This window comes from Trachymyrmex septentrionalis, unplaced genomic scaffold (assembly GCF_001594115.1).
Source record: "Trachymyrmex septentrionalis isolate Tsep2-gDNA-1 unplaced genomic scaffold, Tsep1.0 scaffold11, whole genome shotgun sequence".
Lineage (NCBI taxonomy): Eukaryota > Metazoa > Arthropoda > Insecta > Hymenoptera > Formicidae > Trachymyrmex > Trachymyrmex septentrionalis.
The window spans coordinates 2486929-2505132 of NW_017304228.1; the positions used below are offsets into that span (position 1 = coordinate 2486929).

The 18204-nt window shown below is 41.1% G+C and overlaps 1 protein-coding gene across 1 annotated transcript in view; it reads right to left on the bottom strand.

Moving 5' to 3' along the window:
* The window catches only part of LOC108750975 (roundabout homolog 2-like), a 124404-nt gene that overhangs the window by 13664 nt on the left and 92536 nt on the right, over positions 1–18204 (bottom strand). The window contains exon 3 of the mRNA XM_018490864.1: positions 1942–2095. Within this exon, the coding sequence (XP_018346366.1) occupies positions 1942–2095 (154 nt within the window). The remainder of the gene's footprint in view (positions 1–1941; positions 2096–18204) is intronic.

The following is an 18204-nucleotide window of genomic DNA, read 5'->3' on the forward strand; positions in this document are numbered from 1 at the left end:
TACTAGCTATGTAATATGATATTTTAATGTAAAACTGACTGAGGTGTCATATATCGAAATGAATCTTTAATTCATCTTCATGAGGAATTTATATCTACTTAGAACGGTATTTATAGTTTTACTTTAAGGCCGTCTTAGATAATATCTTAAGATGCTGATACAGTCCTCTAATTGACTTATGACAGCTTCAAACTGTACTTGAAACAAATATAATCTCAAATATAAGAATCAATTATGAATAGCCTTAATCCTAAAGCCTTAATCCTAAAGCCGTCTATTTTACCGTTCATTTTTTAAACAAGTATTTTTTTAACTGCTTATATATACATTTATAAACAGATTTAAAAATCATTTTTCACAATTAAAGTATGAACTGCTGTAGCAATTTTTCACAATTAAAGTATGAACTGCTGTAGGCCATACTTGATCGATGTCAATAATACAATCTTTTTAACTCCAAACTCAGTTTCCTACATTATTGTTCACATCATCTTTTGCGAGATCCGATACCTACTGCTAGACATAATTACTGCTCTGTTTTTACTCCTCACACCGACTTTATTCGTAGCATACGAGTGAAACTTTTAGATCACCTCTTCCTCTCATAGATACCAAAGTCCCTTTCTAAGCACATCTTCTAGAAATACATTTCTACAAGCATAATAACGTTCATTCATGTAATTTCTACAATCTAAATACATTTCTGCAATCTAAACTTATTTCAAGCGCACAAAGTCTAAAATTCTTATATGCAACACATATTGTCACGAGTCGTCTACAGAAGCTGATGACATTTGCAATTTTTCAATTTCCTTCCGTTTTTCGCATGAAATTGTTGCCCGCGAACTGTGTGTGTTTTATCTATATACTTTAATTGTGGAGGATTTTAAAATCTGGTGTAAATGCAATAAAAAGATTGGAGGATTTGAAAATTAATCACATTTGATCGGTAAAACAGAACAATTCCAGCATCCCCTTAAACCGGGACTTCGAAAAAGCTCAGGCAAATGCGAGATAACCGTCCGTATTTGCGTTAGCGGCGGCGTTTGATACGATATTTTTTGTTCTGGCGACGTCCCTTTTACCCCGGCGCGTCGCTGTTAGAATTAAGTTAATCCGGAGTTCCGTTCCGTCCCTTTCTCTCTGCTGCCTCCACCCTCTCACATCTATAAAAGTAGATTTCCCGGCCGTAATCCCGCGAGCGTAAAAGTTGCTCTTACTGCCGCGACATTATTGCGTATGGAGAGACACACAACGCAAAATTCCCACATATAGGCGCTCCATCCTATACGCGGGGTAGCGCGACGTTGCAATTTAATCGGGAATGGGCGGGTTTGAAGCGGATGCGACGGCGGATGCGTTCGCGCTTTTAAAGGTTTCGCAAATTGCGAACGGAGGGGGGTATATTTGTTATTGTTTTATCATTCATTCGAGACAAAATCAAATTAATCGCCGTATACTGCGGAGTAACGAGGCGCGTGGAAACACACTCGGTGCTTATTTTCGAATTTATTTTGGATTTAATTACTGTTATTTACTTGCTTATGTTTATTACAGCGGTCGAGCGTCCCCCGTTCAGTTTATTTAGTAACGTTGTAACATTCGGTGTGTAACCATCTAAAGCGAACGTTTGTCTTGTCCGCTTAGTGCCAACGAGTCGGACGACAATCGGACAAAGGCAGGAAGAAGTAAAGGAAGCTCGCGGCTTAAAGTCATTTTCAAGCAGTCGGCAGCTGCTGTTGCAGCTCGCCGAGTCGTCCCCAAGTTGTTCCGAAAGAGAGGGGAAAGGGACCATCGCCGGCAAAATAGTCAACCCCGCATTTAATCATTACGCTTTTTCGCTGCGCGTCGGGCGTGCAATTTCGTTGCGTTTTCGGCGGTCGCGGTGTGCCGAGCGAAATTCAAAGAGACGGGACACCGCGGGTCACAAAGAAAGCTCACCGTTTTGTCGCTTCCAGGTCTATTATGTGACCGTTCCTCTTCCAATGGAGGGTTGGCTCCGGATGGCCGCGAGGCGGTCCGCACTCCAGCAAAGCCGTCTCCCCGGCGGCGACCCTCGTGTTCTGTGGCTCCGCGCGAAACTCATCCCGCAGCACTGCAACAGACAACAACCCGTCACGATGATGCACCGCTGCATTACAAAAGACACTACGTTGCCAGTTGTCTGTCTGGGGCGAGGACAATACTTCCGCGCGCGCAACTGGGACAACAGGAAGCGAGAGAACGTTTGATCTTTTTTGTTTCTCCACTTCCTTTTTTTCTTCTTCTTTTTTTTTCCTTAAAGGAATGAAAGTAGGGCGTTTTTACACTTATATATTTTTTTCATCCTTTATTAACGACGTCATTTTATCGAATCATTCTGATATCGACTTACTCACTGAGAGTGCCATAACTACGTTCAGTTTGAAGCGCGCTCTGAAGTTTTAACAAGCTTTCACAAAAGTCATCCGATTTTTCGCTCGTGTACCGAGGGAGTGTGGAACTGGGACAAACTAAAATGAATTTCAAATACCCGCGACGGGTTTGGGAACATCCGGAAAAAAAAAAAGAAAAAAAAAAGAAAAAAAAACAAATTGTTCTTGGATGACCAAAGCGTCTCGTTATTCTAGTCGGATTTCATGTGTGAATAATTTCTTTGCTGAAATCGCAGCACCGGTAATATTGGTTTTACTCGATAACGTGTGTTTGTTTACGTTTCCATTTTCTAGAAAAAGATCTCTCAATATTTCACTAAAATTACTTGGAAAGTATTCAGATAAGGAAAACTCAAACAGCAGCTATTTCCAAAGGAAGAATATTTCCGGTATACCCATGCGTCTTTAGAAATTTGTGTATGAAAGGAACTAGATGCCCTATTCAGTCTTTGTAAGAATGCAAAGAGAAGGGCGGAGAATAAGCGATATATATATATATATATGTATATATTTATATAAATGTGAAAATATTTAAAGGTCGACATTATTCCTCCGTTAACGGGAGAATTTTAAATCCCGAGGCAGGTCGCCTCGGGAATAGATTAAGGCCTTATATTTGAATGGTAGACGAAAAGTTACAAAATTGTGCGATATGGAAACGGAGATGCATACCATCGGATGCATTACCGGGTTAAGCGTGGAATGACTATGGAATGAGTATACGGGAAACACGCAGCGCGAGCACGAAGCCCGCCGCGTGCCAGCCTGGGAGGCTACGAATTGAAATTTGAGACAAACCGAGGGAAAGAGGACGAAAGAGGGAGAGTGAAATGAAGGAAGGGTGAAGGGGAGGGGGGGGGGGGGAGGGGAGAGAAAGAGCTCCCGACAGAAGAAAGGTCGCTTTCATAGACGGCAAGGACGGTTTGAAAAACGTGGGTCGCTATCTCGGGTCCAGAGACCCTAACGATTCCGACGGTAAATCAAATGTAACGCAATTTCTCAGAAAACGAGGAGAGGGAGATAAAGGGATCGGCTTCATCGTCCTCCCGAGCTCGCCCCGGTTCTGGGTCCAGCTTTCAACCCCTTTTGCAACCCGTGTCGCAGTGGCACTCTGTAAACTTTCCCCGGGAATGACGTACGCGGGAGAGGTCGGGACCACCCTCATCCCTCCTCTTTCTACGTACTTCGCTCACCCAATCCTCCGCGGTTGCCTGTGTACCTTATACGGTATATATACCGAATTTACGTGAATCCCATAGGCTACGTGCGCGCACGCGGCAACGTGAAAAATGAGGATTGCGCTGCCGTGGGCCAGGTATACGTCACGTAAATAGGTACATGGTGCATACGGAATCAGGATCAGGATCGGGATCAGGCGCGCTCTTTATAGCCTGGGGTTTCCGGATTATTCGAGACTCCTACTGTCTCAATCTAAAAGGATATATAAGATAACAGTGGATAAATGCGCATGCGAAATAGGAGCGTAAAACGGATTTCTAAAATCGATTACAGCATTTGCGCGAGAGACACTTAATTTACTTTTATTTTTAACTCTTAGTACACGATTTTCCAGTACTCCACTATACACTTTACTATACACGGGTCATTTATTTATTCCGCGATTAATTTTCGTTATATTAAATATACAAAAATTATTAAGTAATTCTTGCATGTACTTTAACATCTTTAAAAGGTACTTATAAGGTTGTGTATTTGAAAGAATTATATAGAAATGTTATAACTAATTATTTGATGCTATAGTTTTTCGAAGAAAAAAAGTGCGCAGGATATGAATAATCCAATTGTGTGTAGTGTGGGTTAATTATACATGACTGACATGAGAGAAAAATATCGAAATATTGTGAAGCAAATATTATTTACATTTTCTTCGATATTTATTATTATAGTTATAACAAAATTTGATTGCGATGGTATATACATTTCTGTGAAATATATTTCATTAATTGTAAAAATATTATAGATGGCTTATTTGTTAAAAATAAAATTTTATTTTGCCGTATTTAAATAAATATTTATTTCAGTGAAATAAATATATTTCACACAAATAAATTTTATGTACCTTTCTCTCAGTGTAATAACATTCCAATATTATTTCACCGTATATTTAACATTCTTAAAACTATTGATTTCTATTAGTCTATTCTTATCGATAAATATCGCGCATTTAGTACCAGCAGACATGATAGTGTCAAGAGAATATTATAATGTTATAGAACATTAATATTTATGAACATTACCTCGAGAATAATCACTGGTAATATTCTTACATCTCAGCGATAAAAAAATGTGTATTATTGTAAAATATTATTTTATGTAAATATCGTTTAATATATATTTTTTTAAATTTAGACACGTCAAAGTAAAATGTTGTAAGTGCTAAATTCATAAAAAAAAACTTATTTTATTTAGTTATTACTTCAAAAAAATTTTACAAAAAATTACCGCAATTAAAAATATAAACAATTAGATTCTGTAAAACAAAATTTTAAAATTTCAAAACGTAAGTTAAAGTCAAAATTACATAATAGATGTGGCACGCCCACTCTATTCTTTAGAAACCTACAAGTAGATGCAATTCCATTGAAAGCCCACAATAAAGAAGCGTTACGTTAACTAAAATATTTATTTGAAAAAAATACTGTTATAATAAATTACTTACTTTGTTTAATTTTTTTAATTTATACTTTTTTTTGCAGAAGATTGTGATTAAATCTATGTCCATAATGTTCTCTAATATCAATAAATAAAAAACAACTAATAATATATAATGCGTTATTGACGATAGTAATTTTTAAATTCTTCGAAAGTGATTGTTTATAAAAAAATTAGACGAACTACTCTTGACTTAAATATATTACAGGATCACAGAATAAACGCGCTCATTTATCTACAAAAGTGAGGTGTAAATATGGACCATTGTTTTTATCAAACGGGAAAAATACTGTGTTATTATGTTAATTACAGCGTATTACATTTATGTTGTTCTACTACATCAATTTACCTGCCAAGTTTTTGTAACTTCCTGAAATAAGAAAACTAAATTAAATAAGTATTGATAGAAAGCTATCGTAATACAATTATTTACGGTATTATTTTGAATCTTTAGCGTAATGTCTTATATTACAATATTTGACGCGTGCGGATTACAATATTACTGGAACTGTTGCCGTTAGCGCCGGCCACCGCGCTACTTTTTGCAACAGCGCATTTCACGGCGGTCATCGTCAGCCGGTCGGCGCGACGCGTGGTCGCCGAAGAAAATCTCAATCTCGCGCGTCGCGTATCTCGTTTACATTTACATAGAGCGGGACTCGAATCGATAATGTGACACGGTCGGGCGGTGCGCGCGCGAATGTCGCGACATTACACGGGCGTATCGGCGCCGCGGGTCTAAAATTAGACCGCGCGCTGGCAAAATTATCTGGTCGTTGATGTCTACTACGTATCTACGCTTGCATTTACATATAGGAATGGCGCGGCGTTAAGGACCGCTTTATTTATACCGCGAACGCCAAACCGCGCGCCTTCCCGACTGTCACGCGATCTCGCATGGCTCGGGGACGACGCGCTATCTAAGAGATCCTTAAGTAAGAGACTGGATACCATACTTTTTTGTTCCGCCAGACTTTTCACGACCTACTTAAACTAGAACGAGATGGATTATGCATAAGACGGAATGAGATGTCCACGCGTCTCATTCTGGTAAGTTTTGAGAAAAATGTGGTGTATCGATCAGAAGTCTAAACGGTGTCCAATCTCCTACTCGAGGCTCTCCAGCGATATCTAGAGAGATCCTCGAGACCTTGGATACCTCAAAACATTGGGACATGTTCGATCAAGAGATCGGACACCACACGGGTTGTGGCCCATTATGTTTCTCAGAACCTGCTTGAGATGAAATGAGATAGATGCACGATTGATCTTATACCATTTCAAGCAGTTCTTCAAAAAATATGGCGAACCAAACGTATTGAACATCCAATGTCCTGAGGTATACGATGTCTTGAGGATCTCTAGATATCGCTCTGGAGAGCCTCGAGTAGGAGATTGGACGCCGTTTAGACTTCTGATTGATACACCACATTCTTGAGGAAATCTCTCGGATCTCTAGCGATACCCGACTAGTTGAGTGGTATTTTTTGGTGTTTCCTGCGGAATGAACAGCCCCCAACGATCGAGCACGAGCACGGGAATGAACTCGCGCTGGCTCGAAGCGCGATTTACTGATCGCGTCGAAAGGCTTCCCTCCGAGCGAGCGAGCCGCGTCTCCCTACGCGAGCGATCGATATCATCGCAGCACTCCCGGGCATCCCGCCGCCGAATCCCCGAGTGTGTTTTCTGTGCCAACGACCGCGCATAATCGATATTTCACAGTTCGAGCCGTAAAGAGGAAAAAAAAAAAAAAGAGGGAAAAGAGAAATCATTTTATCGGTCGCGTCGGAAGCGCCGTTCCTACAATCGGCATGAACACCGCGACCATATATCCCGGCGTCGCGGATCGTTAGCCGCCGTAAAGCACACACGCACGTTGTGTTACGTCTGGTACACGTGCGCGCAGACACCGGAATGTACACGCGTATACACGCGGGGGGCTCACGCGCATCGCCACTTCCCTTCCCGTAGTAATGCCGTTAATTTGGTATTGTAGGCGATCGTGGCTAATGGTTTCCAGCCGGGGAGTATCGACCAAATTTCGATGACGCCGTATTATCGTCGTACTGAATGCGCTTTAATGAAGCGTGCATCCAGTCGAATAACGAATGTCTAACGACCCGGTCGAATTATGTGACAAGAAATCGCAACATTGTCGCGCAACACGGGCGAGCGCGTCACTTTCCCCGAAATGTTTAGACGAGGCAAAACTTCGTTCCTGAGGGTCGCTCGTTGGTCAGGAAGAAACGTGTCGCAAAATAGAGGGGCGAAACGACGAAACTTTGGCACCGTTAGCGTCGACAAGATACGGGCTGTTCATGCGGTGTACACGGGTTCTCTATGGGAAATCAACGATCCTCTCTCGGGATTCTACTTGATTTAAACTTACAGGTTGACTTTTAATATAAATAAAATGAAGGTAAACATATTAAAAATTGGATAACGAAGGGTTGTAAAAAAAAAATGCGAACGATTAATTGTTTTTTTATCAAACAAAAATTGTATTTCTATATCTGAACGAAATTTATAATTTACATTGGAAATAGAATGTAAAGATAAAAACTAGGTTTATATATTCTAATATCTTCAATAATATCTCATTTTTAACATAAAAATTCATAATAAATAAAACTTTCGCGAGTCGCACATATTCTCTTTATATGGATCTTATTTTATTTAATATATGTGAATATGTTAAAAATGAATAAAAAATTACAATATAAATGCGGACAATTAATGTTTTCAAACAAAATTGTTTTCAATATTTGAATCTATTTCTATTGAAAATAGAATGTGAAGAAAAAAATTTGTAATATTCTAATATTTCTTACAGTATCTCATTATTTTGAACATAAAAATTTATGATGAATAAAACTTTCGCGAGTCATAAGCGAACATTTTCTAGCTTTACACGAATTTTATTTCATGCAATGTGAATATATAAAAAATTTTATGTCAAAAGTTACAAAAAAATATGCGGACGATTAACGTTTTATCAAACAAAAATTGTCTTTCGATATTTGAATGAATCTATTCACATTAGAAATAAAATGTGAAGATAAAAATTTGGTTTGTAATATCCTAACATCTCTCATCATTTCTAAACATAAAAATTCATAATGAATGAAACTTTTACGAATCGTAAGCGTACATTCTCGAACTTTACACAAATTTTATTTTGTGCAATGTGAATATATTAAAAATTTGATGTCAAGTTTTGCGAAAAAATAAAAATTATCTTTCGATATTTTAGAAAACACTATCCATATTGGAAATAAAATGTAAAGATGAACATTTGGCTTGTAATATTTTAATACTTTATGATATAAGCCTCACTATTTTTAACACACAAAGCTTCATAATATCCTATTAAAACGTCATTTTATAAGGGAGCCATTTCGAAGAGCAGCTTCCCTCTTACTCGATCACCGAGTCCAATTAACTCGAGATTCGCGTCTCCGTTTGCGGTATCGACGATCGCACTCATCAACGTCCGTCACGTCGCTTTCGGTCCCTCGTTCGCAGGATAATTCCAGTCGGGCAATTACTTAGTCGGCCATTCGTCGACGTTACGTTAAGCGCTCGAATGGACGTCGTCGTTCGACTCTCTCTCTCTCTCTCTCTCTCTCTCTCTCTCTCTCTCTCTCACCCGCTCTCACGCTCTTATCCTCTCTCTAATCGAGCCTGAATGGCGGGCTCGAGATATCGCGCTAATAGTACCTAAAGCTCCTCACTTTCGTTAAAGTCTTTTGAGCACGATGATTCCTGCCCGCCGGCGAAAGGCTACGTTTTCCGCGTGCTTCTCCCTCTCTCCCTCTCTCTCTCTCTCTCTCTCTCTCTCTCTCTCTCTCTCTCTCTCTACCTCTCTCTCTCACTCCTCTCCGTCTCTTTCGCGAGCAAACGCTGGGCGGAAGTTAAGACGCTAGTTGCCGGCAGTTGGCGGCGAGTGAGTCGCTCCAGCGAAATCTAATCCAAGTTTATACGTGCTTCCAGTCCAATTAGGTACAAGTAGGCACCGGAGCGCGAGGCAACGAAGGCGGTGGAGGCGGCTGCCGCGTCGTCGTCTTGGGACGCGATTCACGTTTCTGTAATAACGACGTTTATGCGACGGAGGGGGCGAGGGGGAGGGGGGGCTGGGTAGGGGAGGAAGGAGCGGAGAGGAAAGCTCCTCGCGCGCGTGTACGCGAGTAAACCGCGATGGGTTATCCCCGATGCGAGTACGAGCATTCGGTGCTTTAAAGCTCGTAAAGCTCCGACTGTAACCGGCCCCCTCTTATTTCGTCGAACTTGAGAGCCTCGTCCGACTTTTCGTTCGTTCTCTCCTTCGCGCTTCGATTCAACCCCCTTCCTCCCCCCCTCCCCCCCCGGCCTTTAATCCCCGGGCGCGCGCGAGACGATATTACGCTCGCTATATAGCGTGTCGCATCAGCTGGATGTAACGAGGCTCATCGTTTCTCGGTGAAAAGTTATCAACAGCCCTAACGACGAATCTGCGAGAACTGCGACGATACACTTTCAACGTAAAATCTCTCGGCGATAGTTTCTCCGCAAAGCACGTTGTAATGCGCCGACACTTTATACCTCGAGTCGTTTCTTAACAAATTTTTAACAAAAGATTGTGCCTCGAAGTATCTCGCGAACTTTCGTTAAATTAAAATCCGCTCGGAATTAGAGAGAGAGGGAGAGAGAGAGAGAGAGAGAGAAGAAAGAAATGGAAGCATCTGTCGTTTGTACACATTTCTGAAATTTAATGCCAAAGTATAATGCTTTATATTAAAACGTTAATAGCCATTTTATTCGCTATTTCGTCAAATATGTGAAGTACTTTAGTGATCTTCTCAGCAAAAAATTTAATAAATGGAGTTCACAAAGCGCGGTCCACCCTAAAGTCGGTTCCTCAAAAAAAAAAAAAAAACGATATCCCGGAGAAAACGAGCCGCTGGCTCGCCGTTGTACTCTCTGCTGCTTCAACCTGTCGTTTTTTTATTACCCTCTCTCGCTCTCCCTCTCTCCCCCTTCCGTCCCTGCCGTTTCTTAACTACTCGACCAAAGGGATAAGCGGTCGAGTCTTATCCTTCGTGGTAATGAGACAGCGGGCGGTACTTGGAAACCCCTGTAACGAAAGGGAAAGAGAGACAGAGCGGAGGGGGGTGAAGTAGTGACGCGTAGGCAAACGACCTCCAATTAACAGATGTTGGATTTGGAGCGAAAGAATTGAAGGGTCCTTCCTGCCCTCCTGCGCCCCGTTGTTCTACACGCGCTACGGGCCAACTAATGAGAATGCCATGCACTCTTTTTGCAAGCGAGCGGACGTGCGCGCACGTGCTTGCGACGTACACAGGGTGCGAGTGAAATCCACGGCCCGTAAACTCCGCACGGAGAGACGGAGATGCAGGCGGGGATTTTTGCGAAAATGAGACTGCACGTGCTTATCTTCCGCTTAACGCAGGGATTATCGCGTTTGAACACCTCTCAAAATGATTCTTCGTCGCGAGAACTCGCGCCTGCATCCACGTTCGCAGCGCAAATCTTATCTTTTAGGTAGGCGACACCTCGGCGAAGAAACGCCGTGCTAATTTATATTAACTCTTCGTTAGGCAGTTGTGGATCCAGCCCAAATCTTTTTACCGTTCTGGGATTTAAAAAAAAAAATCTCAATTCAAGAAAAATTCAGGATTAGATTCTCTGCTGCATTATCAAAGTTTAATTAGCCATAGTCAAATGTTAAAATTTGTATCTAATAAAAATACAAGAAATTTAAGAGAAAAATTCGTTTGGATAATTGGAAAGGTCCGGTGTACCTACGAAGGGTTAATAATTAATATTCTCGTTCTCATTGCTCTGATTTCCCGTCTGATTGATTCGCCCATGCAAATTGCACGGTTTATCACCATTGCAATTGAACGTGGGGTATGCTTTGTTCGCTAAAATTCGCCGAAGATGACCCTAAATGAGGCCGAAACGTCCAAAGAATTTATTAAGTATCAGATTTTATTTACAATACACATTTTCAAAAAATGTGTGCTCCGAATAACCGCGTTATTCTCTTTTGCTATATTATTTCTACGTTTATATTAACAAATAATACGAATAATACGAATAAGCGACGATGTGTACAGCAATAATAGAATATCGACCAGCGCGATACCTGTTACATCGCTACGTACCAGCTATTACTTATCGTTCTCCCTTAGGGAAGTTTAACGCTACTCTCACAACGATCGATGTATCTCGACGCGACGAGCGGTAACTTCGAGAGGCGGTATTTGCGGGAGTCATGTTTACGCAAACTTCTCCCGTTCTTCCTCTTTTTTTTTTTTGGACGTGCCACCTTCTTGCGAAGTTTCGTCGCATGGTAAGTTTTACTTGCACCCTGTATACGTAACGACGACGACGATGACGACGACGAGGAGGAGGACGAGCGAGTAGCTAGACGTCTAGGCATGTACGAGCGTAACCATCTGCGCACGACAAGGGGATCGGGGGAAGACACGGAGCGTAACCCTCATCGGTATACGGGTGTGGACCGAGAACCATCTAGGAACGCTTGTACTCCCTTGCTTGCCAGAATGCACGGCACTTGACCAGCTTGGAAGACCGAGAGGGAGAATCGCAGAGGAGAGAGAGAGACACATACAGAGAGTAAAGAGATAGAGAGAGGCACATAGAGAGAGAGAGAGAGAGAGAGAGAGAGAGAGAGAGAGAGAGAGAAAGGGGGGGAGCTCGAATATTGCTCGGACGCCGAGTAGCAAATGACGGGAATGTAACGACGAGAGAATAAAGCGTTCATCGGGATAACGGAGGATTCCAGGCGATCCGGTACACCCGTAGGCTTCTGCCGACCTATCAATCTTTTCCTTTCATCGATGGATTATATACGAGTAGCTGAAGAATGCCGTTGCGAGTATGCATTCATCTCTTCCACGTGAAAAGGACGGTTTTGTTGAAATATGTAAAAATTTAGCCGAGTACAAGTCTGCAAATAATTCTGTTGAACTATCAAAATAATTATGTAAGATGCCCCTGAACTGATTGCTAGAACTTTTGGCAGCGTTGTTCATCATGTTTGAGATTCCTACGTAATTACTTTGATGGTTCAACATTTTTATTTCTGTGTGTATCTACCTAGATTTTTAAATAATTTCAACAGAATTGTTCTTTCCGTGCAATATTTTCTATAATTTTTTTCCGATCATTATGTCGATCATTGTTCTCTTTATTATCGATTCTCTTTATCTTCATTTAACTCTTAATTTCGTTGGACCACCAAAGTATGTAGAACACTTAAACTAGTTGTTAGAACATCAAAACTTTTTGCAGCTCATCGCTTATTATGCTTGACATTCCTACATAATTATTTTGATAGTCTAACAAAATTATTTTCAGATCTGTACCTAACTACATTTTTCGATTACTCGAGCGAAATGATTCTTTCTGTACAATATTCTATTATTCTTCCGCTCATTATGTTCTCTTTATTATTTGGTTTAGCTCTTAGACTCCAAGTTAATTGTTCATAAATAACAGGTACCGGATAAGAAACGCTCGTATGTAGCTGGAGACGTTTTAAATAGAGCGCTTTTTTCATGGCACACGACTCCCGTTGTTGTGCATAAAAATGGGGGAACGCTAATTCTACTTGGGGCGCTCTTCAACGTAGAATTACGCACAACTTTTAATTCTAAACGGACGGGTGTGCACGCCCCGCGCAAATCAACGTCAACACATCAACCGCCCACCGCGATGAAAGGGTTAATCGCTCACGTCGTAACATTTTGGCCCGCTTAGGGATATATGTTTAGGTACGTGGCGTGCTGCTGATACAAGACCGCACCGGTCGCTTATTCTACATCGATCCTGGATATTCGTGTTCGTTTATTTCCTTAACTACGATAAAGAATCACGGCTGTATTTTCACGCAACCGCGCTCGCAGTGTAGCGGGTATGGATATGCTAGCTATCACGTTATCCAGCCGAGCAGGAACGAACTTTCGAGTCTGACTCTTAACCCTTTCCGGTTCAGCGGTTTCAATTTACGTCACCTACATTGTATCTTTTATACCGGAAACCAGCGTGGCGTGGCGTTTAACTACAAAACTCGTAGAAGAGAAAGAGAGAGAGAGAGAGAGAGAGAGAGAGAGAGAGAGAGAGACTCTTTGAGTAACGATCTTTTACATGTACATGAAACGTACACGCGCGTACCGCCGAAACAGAATAGGGGAAAAAAAAAAAACAATGTTTGCGCACACTTTGAGAATCGATCCGCCGGAGATCAAATCCGCCAATTAGAGAGTAAACGGTCCTAGCTGGTCCGGGGCTGGCTTGCGCAACGTTTGTTTAAAATCATTAGTGGTTCTCCTACCGAGCCGAAGCTCCGCAGGCTTGCACGAAACCCATCGTTAGTGGTTAGAGAAGGATCTGCGACTAACGGATCGCACCGACTACTCGCTGTATTCGGGTCCAATCCCCGGGTCTTTATTTAACCGAAGTATCTGCTTCGGGGATTTCGTCCTCGACGAACGGGGTTAATTGAAAAATCCGTGCGCACGTGTTCGACGCGCGTTATAAGTGCGAGATATTACCGTTTCTCGTTTTCTTGGTTCTGTAATCGTGTTATATCCTAGATCCCATCTCATTTGATTCGCGTGAGCGCCGCTCGAGCACGAATCGAGGACTCGACGATAAATCGCGAGTCAAGGCAGGATGCCGAAACACGGATAGATTTTTTTTCAGTTCACCGAAAGAACGTATTGGAATGAGAATTTGATTGCATTAATTGGAATTCTGGTTGAAAACGGACAAAATCAAAATTTTCTGGTTAAATCTATTGTAAGTAATATATATATGTGTGTGTGTGTATGTGTGTGTGTGTGTGTTATTACTTTTTGCTTTTAATTTACAAAGCAAAAATTTAAAAAAGGAAAATGGCCAAAAAGAAGTAATACAAGATGTCATATCATAAAAAATTACCAATACCTTTACCATATTCTTGAGGCAATATTTTTCGCAAAAAATTATTCGCAGATTTTCAGGTTCTCATTGAAACATTTCATTATTAATATTCTTATAAAGACGTTTATTTCGAAAAATTATCAAATTGCTTTTCATAAAGATATTACTATTCTGATTCTTATTGTGGTGTTTCAAGACAGAAAGAGATTTCGGCGCGCAACGTGCAAAATCAGATATAAATTTATACAAGAAGTATATCCTGCTTTGACCGAATATAGAAATTTTTATATTATATTTAATCAGCTTTATTCTCGAACGAATTACATGTTTCGACCTAAACTTGATCTTCATCAGTCATTTAAAATTGTGATATGAAGTCAAAATTATGAAATACAAAGTAAGAAAGTAAGAAGATTATTATAATCTGAATCTGTAATATTATAATTCTAGTTGAGATTAATTAGCATACTGATAATCATAAATAGCCAGTTCGTTCATATTTAACCGGAAATTTTTCTCAGTGCAGTTTTGCTGAAGCACAAAAGAAATTTAGCTAGATATACGTATCTGAAAATAATGTTGTGGAACGTTAAACGTTGATGCTGCAAAAAAGGTTTAAGCCACCAGGTTTAAGCGTCCTGCATAATTAATTTGGTTCAAACAAAATTATTTTCAGATCTGTATCAAGCTAAAATTTTAGATACTTCGGCAAAGCTGTTCTTTCCGCGCCGCCTTAAACTAGAGCAACGCAAGAGAACAAAGAAAGCTTTTTTTTTTTTTTTTTTAATAATTTACGAACGAACGTATCTCAGTACGAGGATTTACGTTATAAAGCGCGCGGCGCGGCGCGTCTCCTCTTCGTTCCTCGCGCAGCGGCCGTCATTATAACGAAGCGCGGTTGTTGTAAACGAAGTTACCCGATGGAGAAGCTTGTGCGAGAGCTGAAAAATTTCCCGGGATGACCAGAGCAGAGCATTCGCGAGAGATGAGAGCGCACGCGTAACGCCCGGCTATTTCTTACGGATCATCGTCGTTGCCATGCGTCGCGGAAAAAGCCTCCTTTCCGGTCTATATACACGCACCACCATCCATCTCGTAAATCTCCTCTATGCCGCGCCGCGCCGGCTTCCATGCGCCACGAAGTGTACACGAAGAATAGTTCGCATTGAACGCTCACATAAACGCGATATTTATCGGCGTCACGTTCGACGATGTTCGCCGCGACAATCGAGCGGCTCATATTTGTTCGCGCGCGTTAAAGCACCGGCAAGATGCAGGTACTCTCTGGGACTCGTGTGTTTTATTTCATTAGACGCCATTTCGCCTGGCGAATCGTGAAAATATTCACGATCTGATATCCCGAGACTTGGCGGGATCCGACACCGAAGGCGAAATCGGGATTGATAAAACAAATTTAATCGACATTTTTATTTTCATTTCTCTGTGTTTTATAAATAAAAAAATATCGTTCCAATCAATTCGCGTTATCTCTAGCTCCTCTCGGGAAATAACTGAAAATACGAAATGTAAACACTGAGAGAAATGTGTTTTATATATAGTATATGTCTCGTCAAATTGAAACCTTTAAGAGAGATATGATTTTTGGACTCGTTCGAACAAAATCCGTTTTTCTCAAAATATCTCCTTCGATTTAGTATTTTATTTATAAAGCAGTTGTTTATATAAAGCAGTGCTGTTCAAGATTTGTAATTCTGGGCGTTAAGTTTACGTCAGTATTCACGCCTTAAGTAGCGTCTACAATGAGATTTTAAGGTGTAAAACTCAGGAGCTGTAAAAAATTGATCAACCATAGTCGATTATTCTTCTCGCATTCGTTTGTTATTGGTTACTGTTTTGCGCCTTAAAATTTCATTGTAAACGTCGCTTTTAAAACCAAAAAAGTAGTAGACAAAAAAAAACTTGAGGAAGAGAAAATGTATCAACATTTAAAATTTTGCTACAAGAGAAATGTTTAATACGAATAAAATATTTATTGATATGTGTGTGTGAATTAAAAAATTGTGCTGTTCTCACCAAATTTTCATTAAAATAATATAATTTTTAAATTAAAAAATAAGACAATTTTTGTAATTCACACGACAAAATAATAGTTATTCGTACCAAACATTTCTCTCAGAACGTTATTGTCTTCTGATCTGTACTGTGACTGACCTATTCGCTTTCTGCTTACGTTTTTTTTTGTATGTCATAATCTTTACTGCCTTCCTTTCTTAATGAAAATAAAAATGAAAAGCGCAGTGGGCGCAGTGAACGTCGACACGAGAATTAAGTCAAAATCGATGCCTACAATTACAAAATCTTAGAGCAGCATCGCTTTAAAGAAGTACCGCGAGAAGAGAGCGAAGCGGACGTATCGAATTGACGCTTTTGCAGAACAATTTAATTCAATTGACACGCTTCCGGAATGGATTTCCGGAGACGTAGAGGCGGAAAGTCGAGATTAAAGAGATACATACACGTATACCGCTGTATCGATGTATAAGCGTTCATCAAGTGGCTATTCAATGGCGGGCGATGCTGCATAGTGAATAAAAGAATCGAATCGCGCTTCCTCGGCGCGAGTGCACCCACCATATCGGCTCGCATTCCACCCAGTACTCCCAAGTACGTGTATACGAGGCCGCGAACGCGGTCCAAACCGCGCTACCGAGAGAAATAACGAGAGCGAGAGCGAGAGAGGAGAGCGTGCAGCACAGTCGTTCTCGAGCTAAGAGCGCGTACCATATTCGATATAATTAAAGTGCATAAATAAGCACAATGGTACAAGGAGACTCCGGCGGCTGGTCGGCGGTGCGCACAGCCTACCTATTCGCCGCCGAAGAGGTAGGCGAGCAAGAAAGGTAAGAGAGTATTCAATGCAAATGCCTGCGGAGAGTTTCTTCTTGGCCGCGTGCTGTGCTGGATCTCTTTCTCTCTCTCTCTCTCTCTCTCTCTCTCTCCCCCTCCTAGGAGATTGCTCCCCCGTTCTTTTCTCTCTTTCCCCGCTCGCTGTGCATCCGCGGCTACTACGCGTACATATATATACATATACATATCCATACCGTACGCGAAGACCCGTATACGGACCGCGCGCGATACGCTCGATCGAGGAGGAGGCCCTGTGGGCGAACGCCTGCCTCGCCTGCCTACCTGCACGCGCGTTATAAGCCACTCTCCACCGGAAGGCTATCGAATCTGGATTTATCTTCCTCCTCGATTTATACTTGCGCGCATTACTCTCTCGTACACACATAGCCATACATACATTGGATTCGCTGGTCATTATCTGCACCATGCCGCGCGTTTCGCCGCGGGCCGCGCGGCTTTGCATTTTGCAGCGTCGGTCGGAATAAGTACGGCCAGCACGACGCCGCGCTCTCGCGTCTCGCGGGGATTCCGGGATATGCTGCACCGGAATGGATGCAGCGGTCGGTCGGTCCACCGAGGCCCGCCTCCCGACGTGTCGGGCTTGATGCGGTATCATGTTATACATTATACGGGGTGTTATGGAATTGGGAAAGATATTTCGCGATCCCTTCAATGCCTCGTCCAAAGACGAGCTATCGGAATTTGTGACGCGCGATGTGCGTTGGACCGAAATACGTTTTATAAATATTTGTTATAAATAGAATTTCGTAAATCCTCGAATGAAAACGCACAATGGCGCACATACATACGGCTTTTCATAATATTTATAGGAAGGAATATCGAGCGCGGAATTCAATTTAAAATTTGATACTGGCGTTTTTAATTATACTAAAATACGCCTTTGTGTAAATGAAAATATCGAGATTACGTTTTCGAGCTGCCTTGTTTTTTCTAGGAGATCGATTCGATTTAACTTTGATTATGCATTGAAGAAAAATACTAAATTTTAACGAATAAAATTGAATAGTCTTCTAATCAATTATTTACTAAATACGAACATACATTCATTTGATACAAAAATCATTAATCTGATTTAACTATCATTTTTATTGAATAAATATATTTGTGTACTGTAAATATTTACTTACAATTAGTATTACTCAAAGAATTATGTAGTAAAATATACATTATGTATTATAATACTCGTACTAATTTTTTTCAGTGTGCTATTGAAATTTCTGCATGTGTGTGTGTGTGTGTGTGTGTGTGTGTGTGTGTGTGTGTGTGTGTGTGTGTG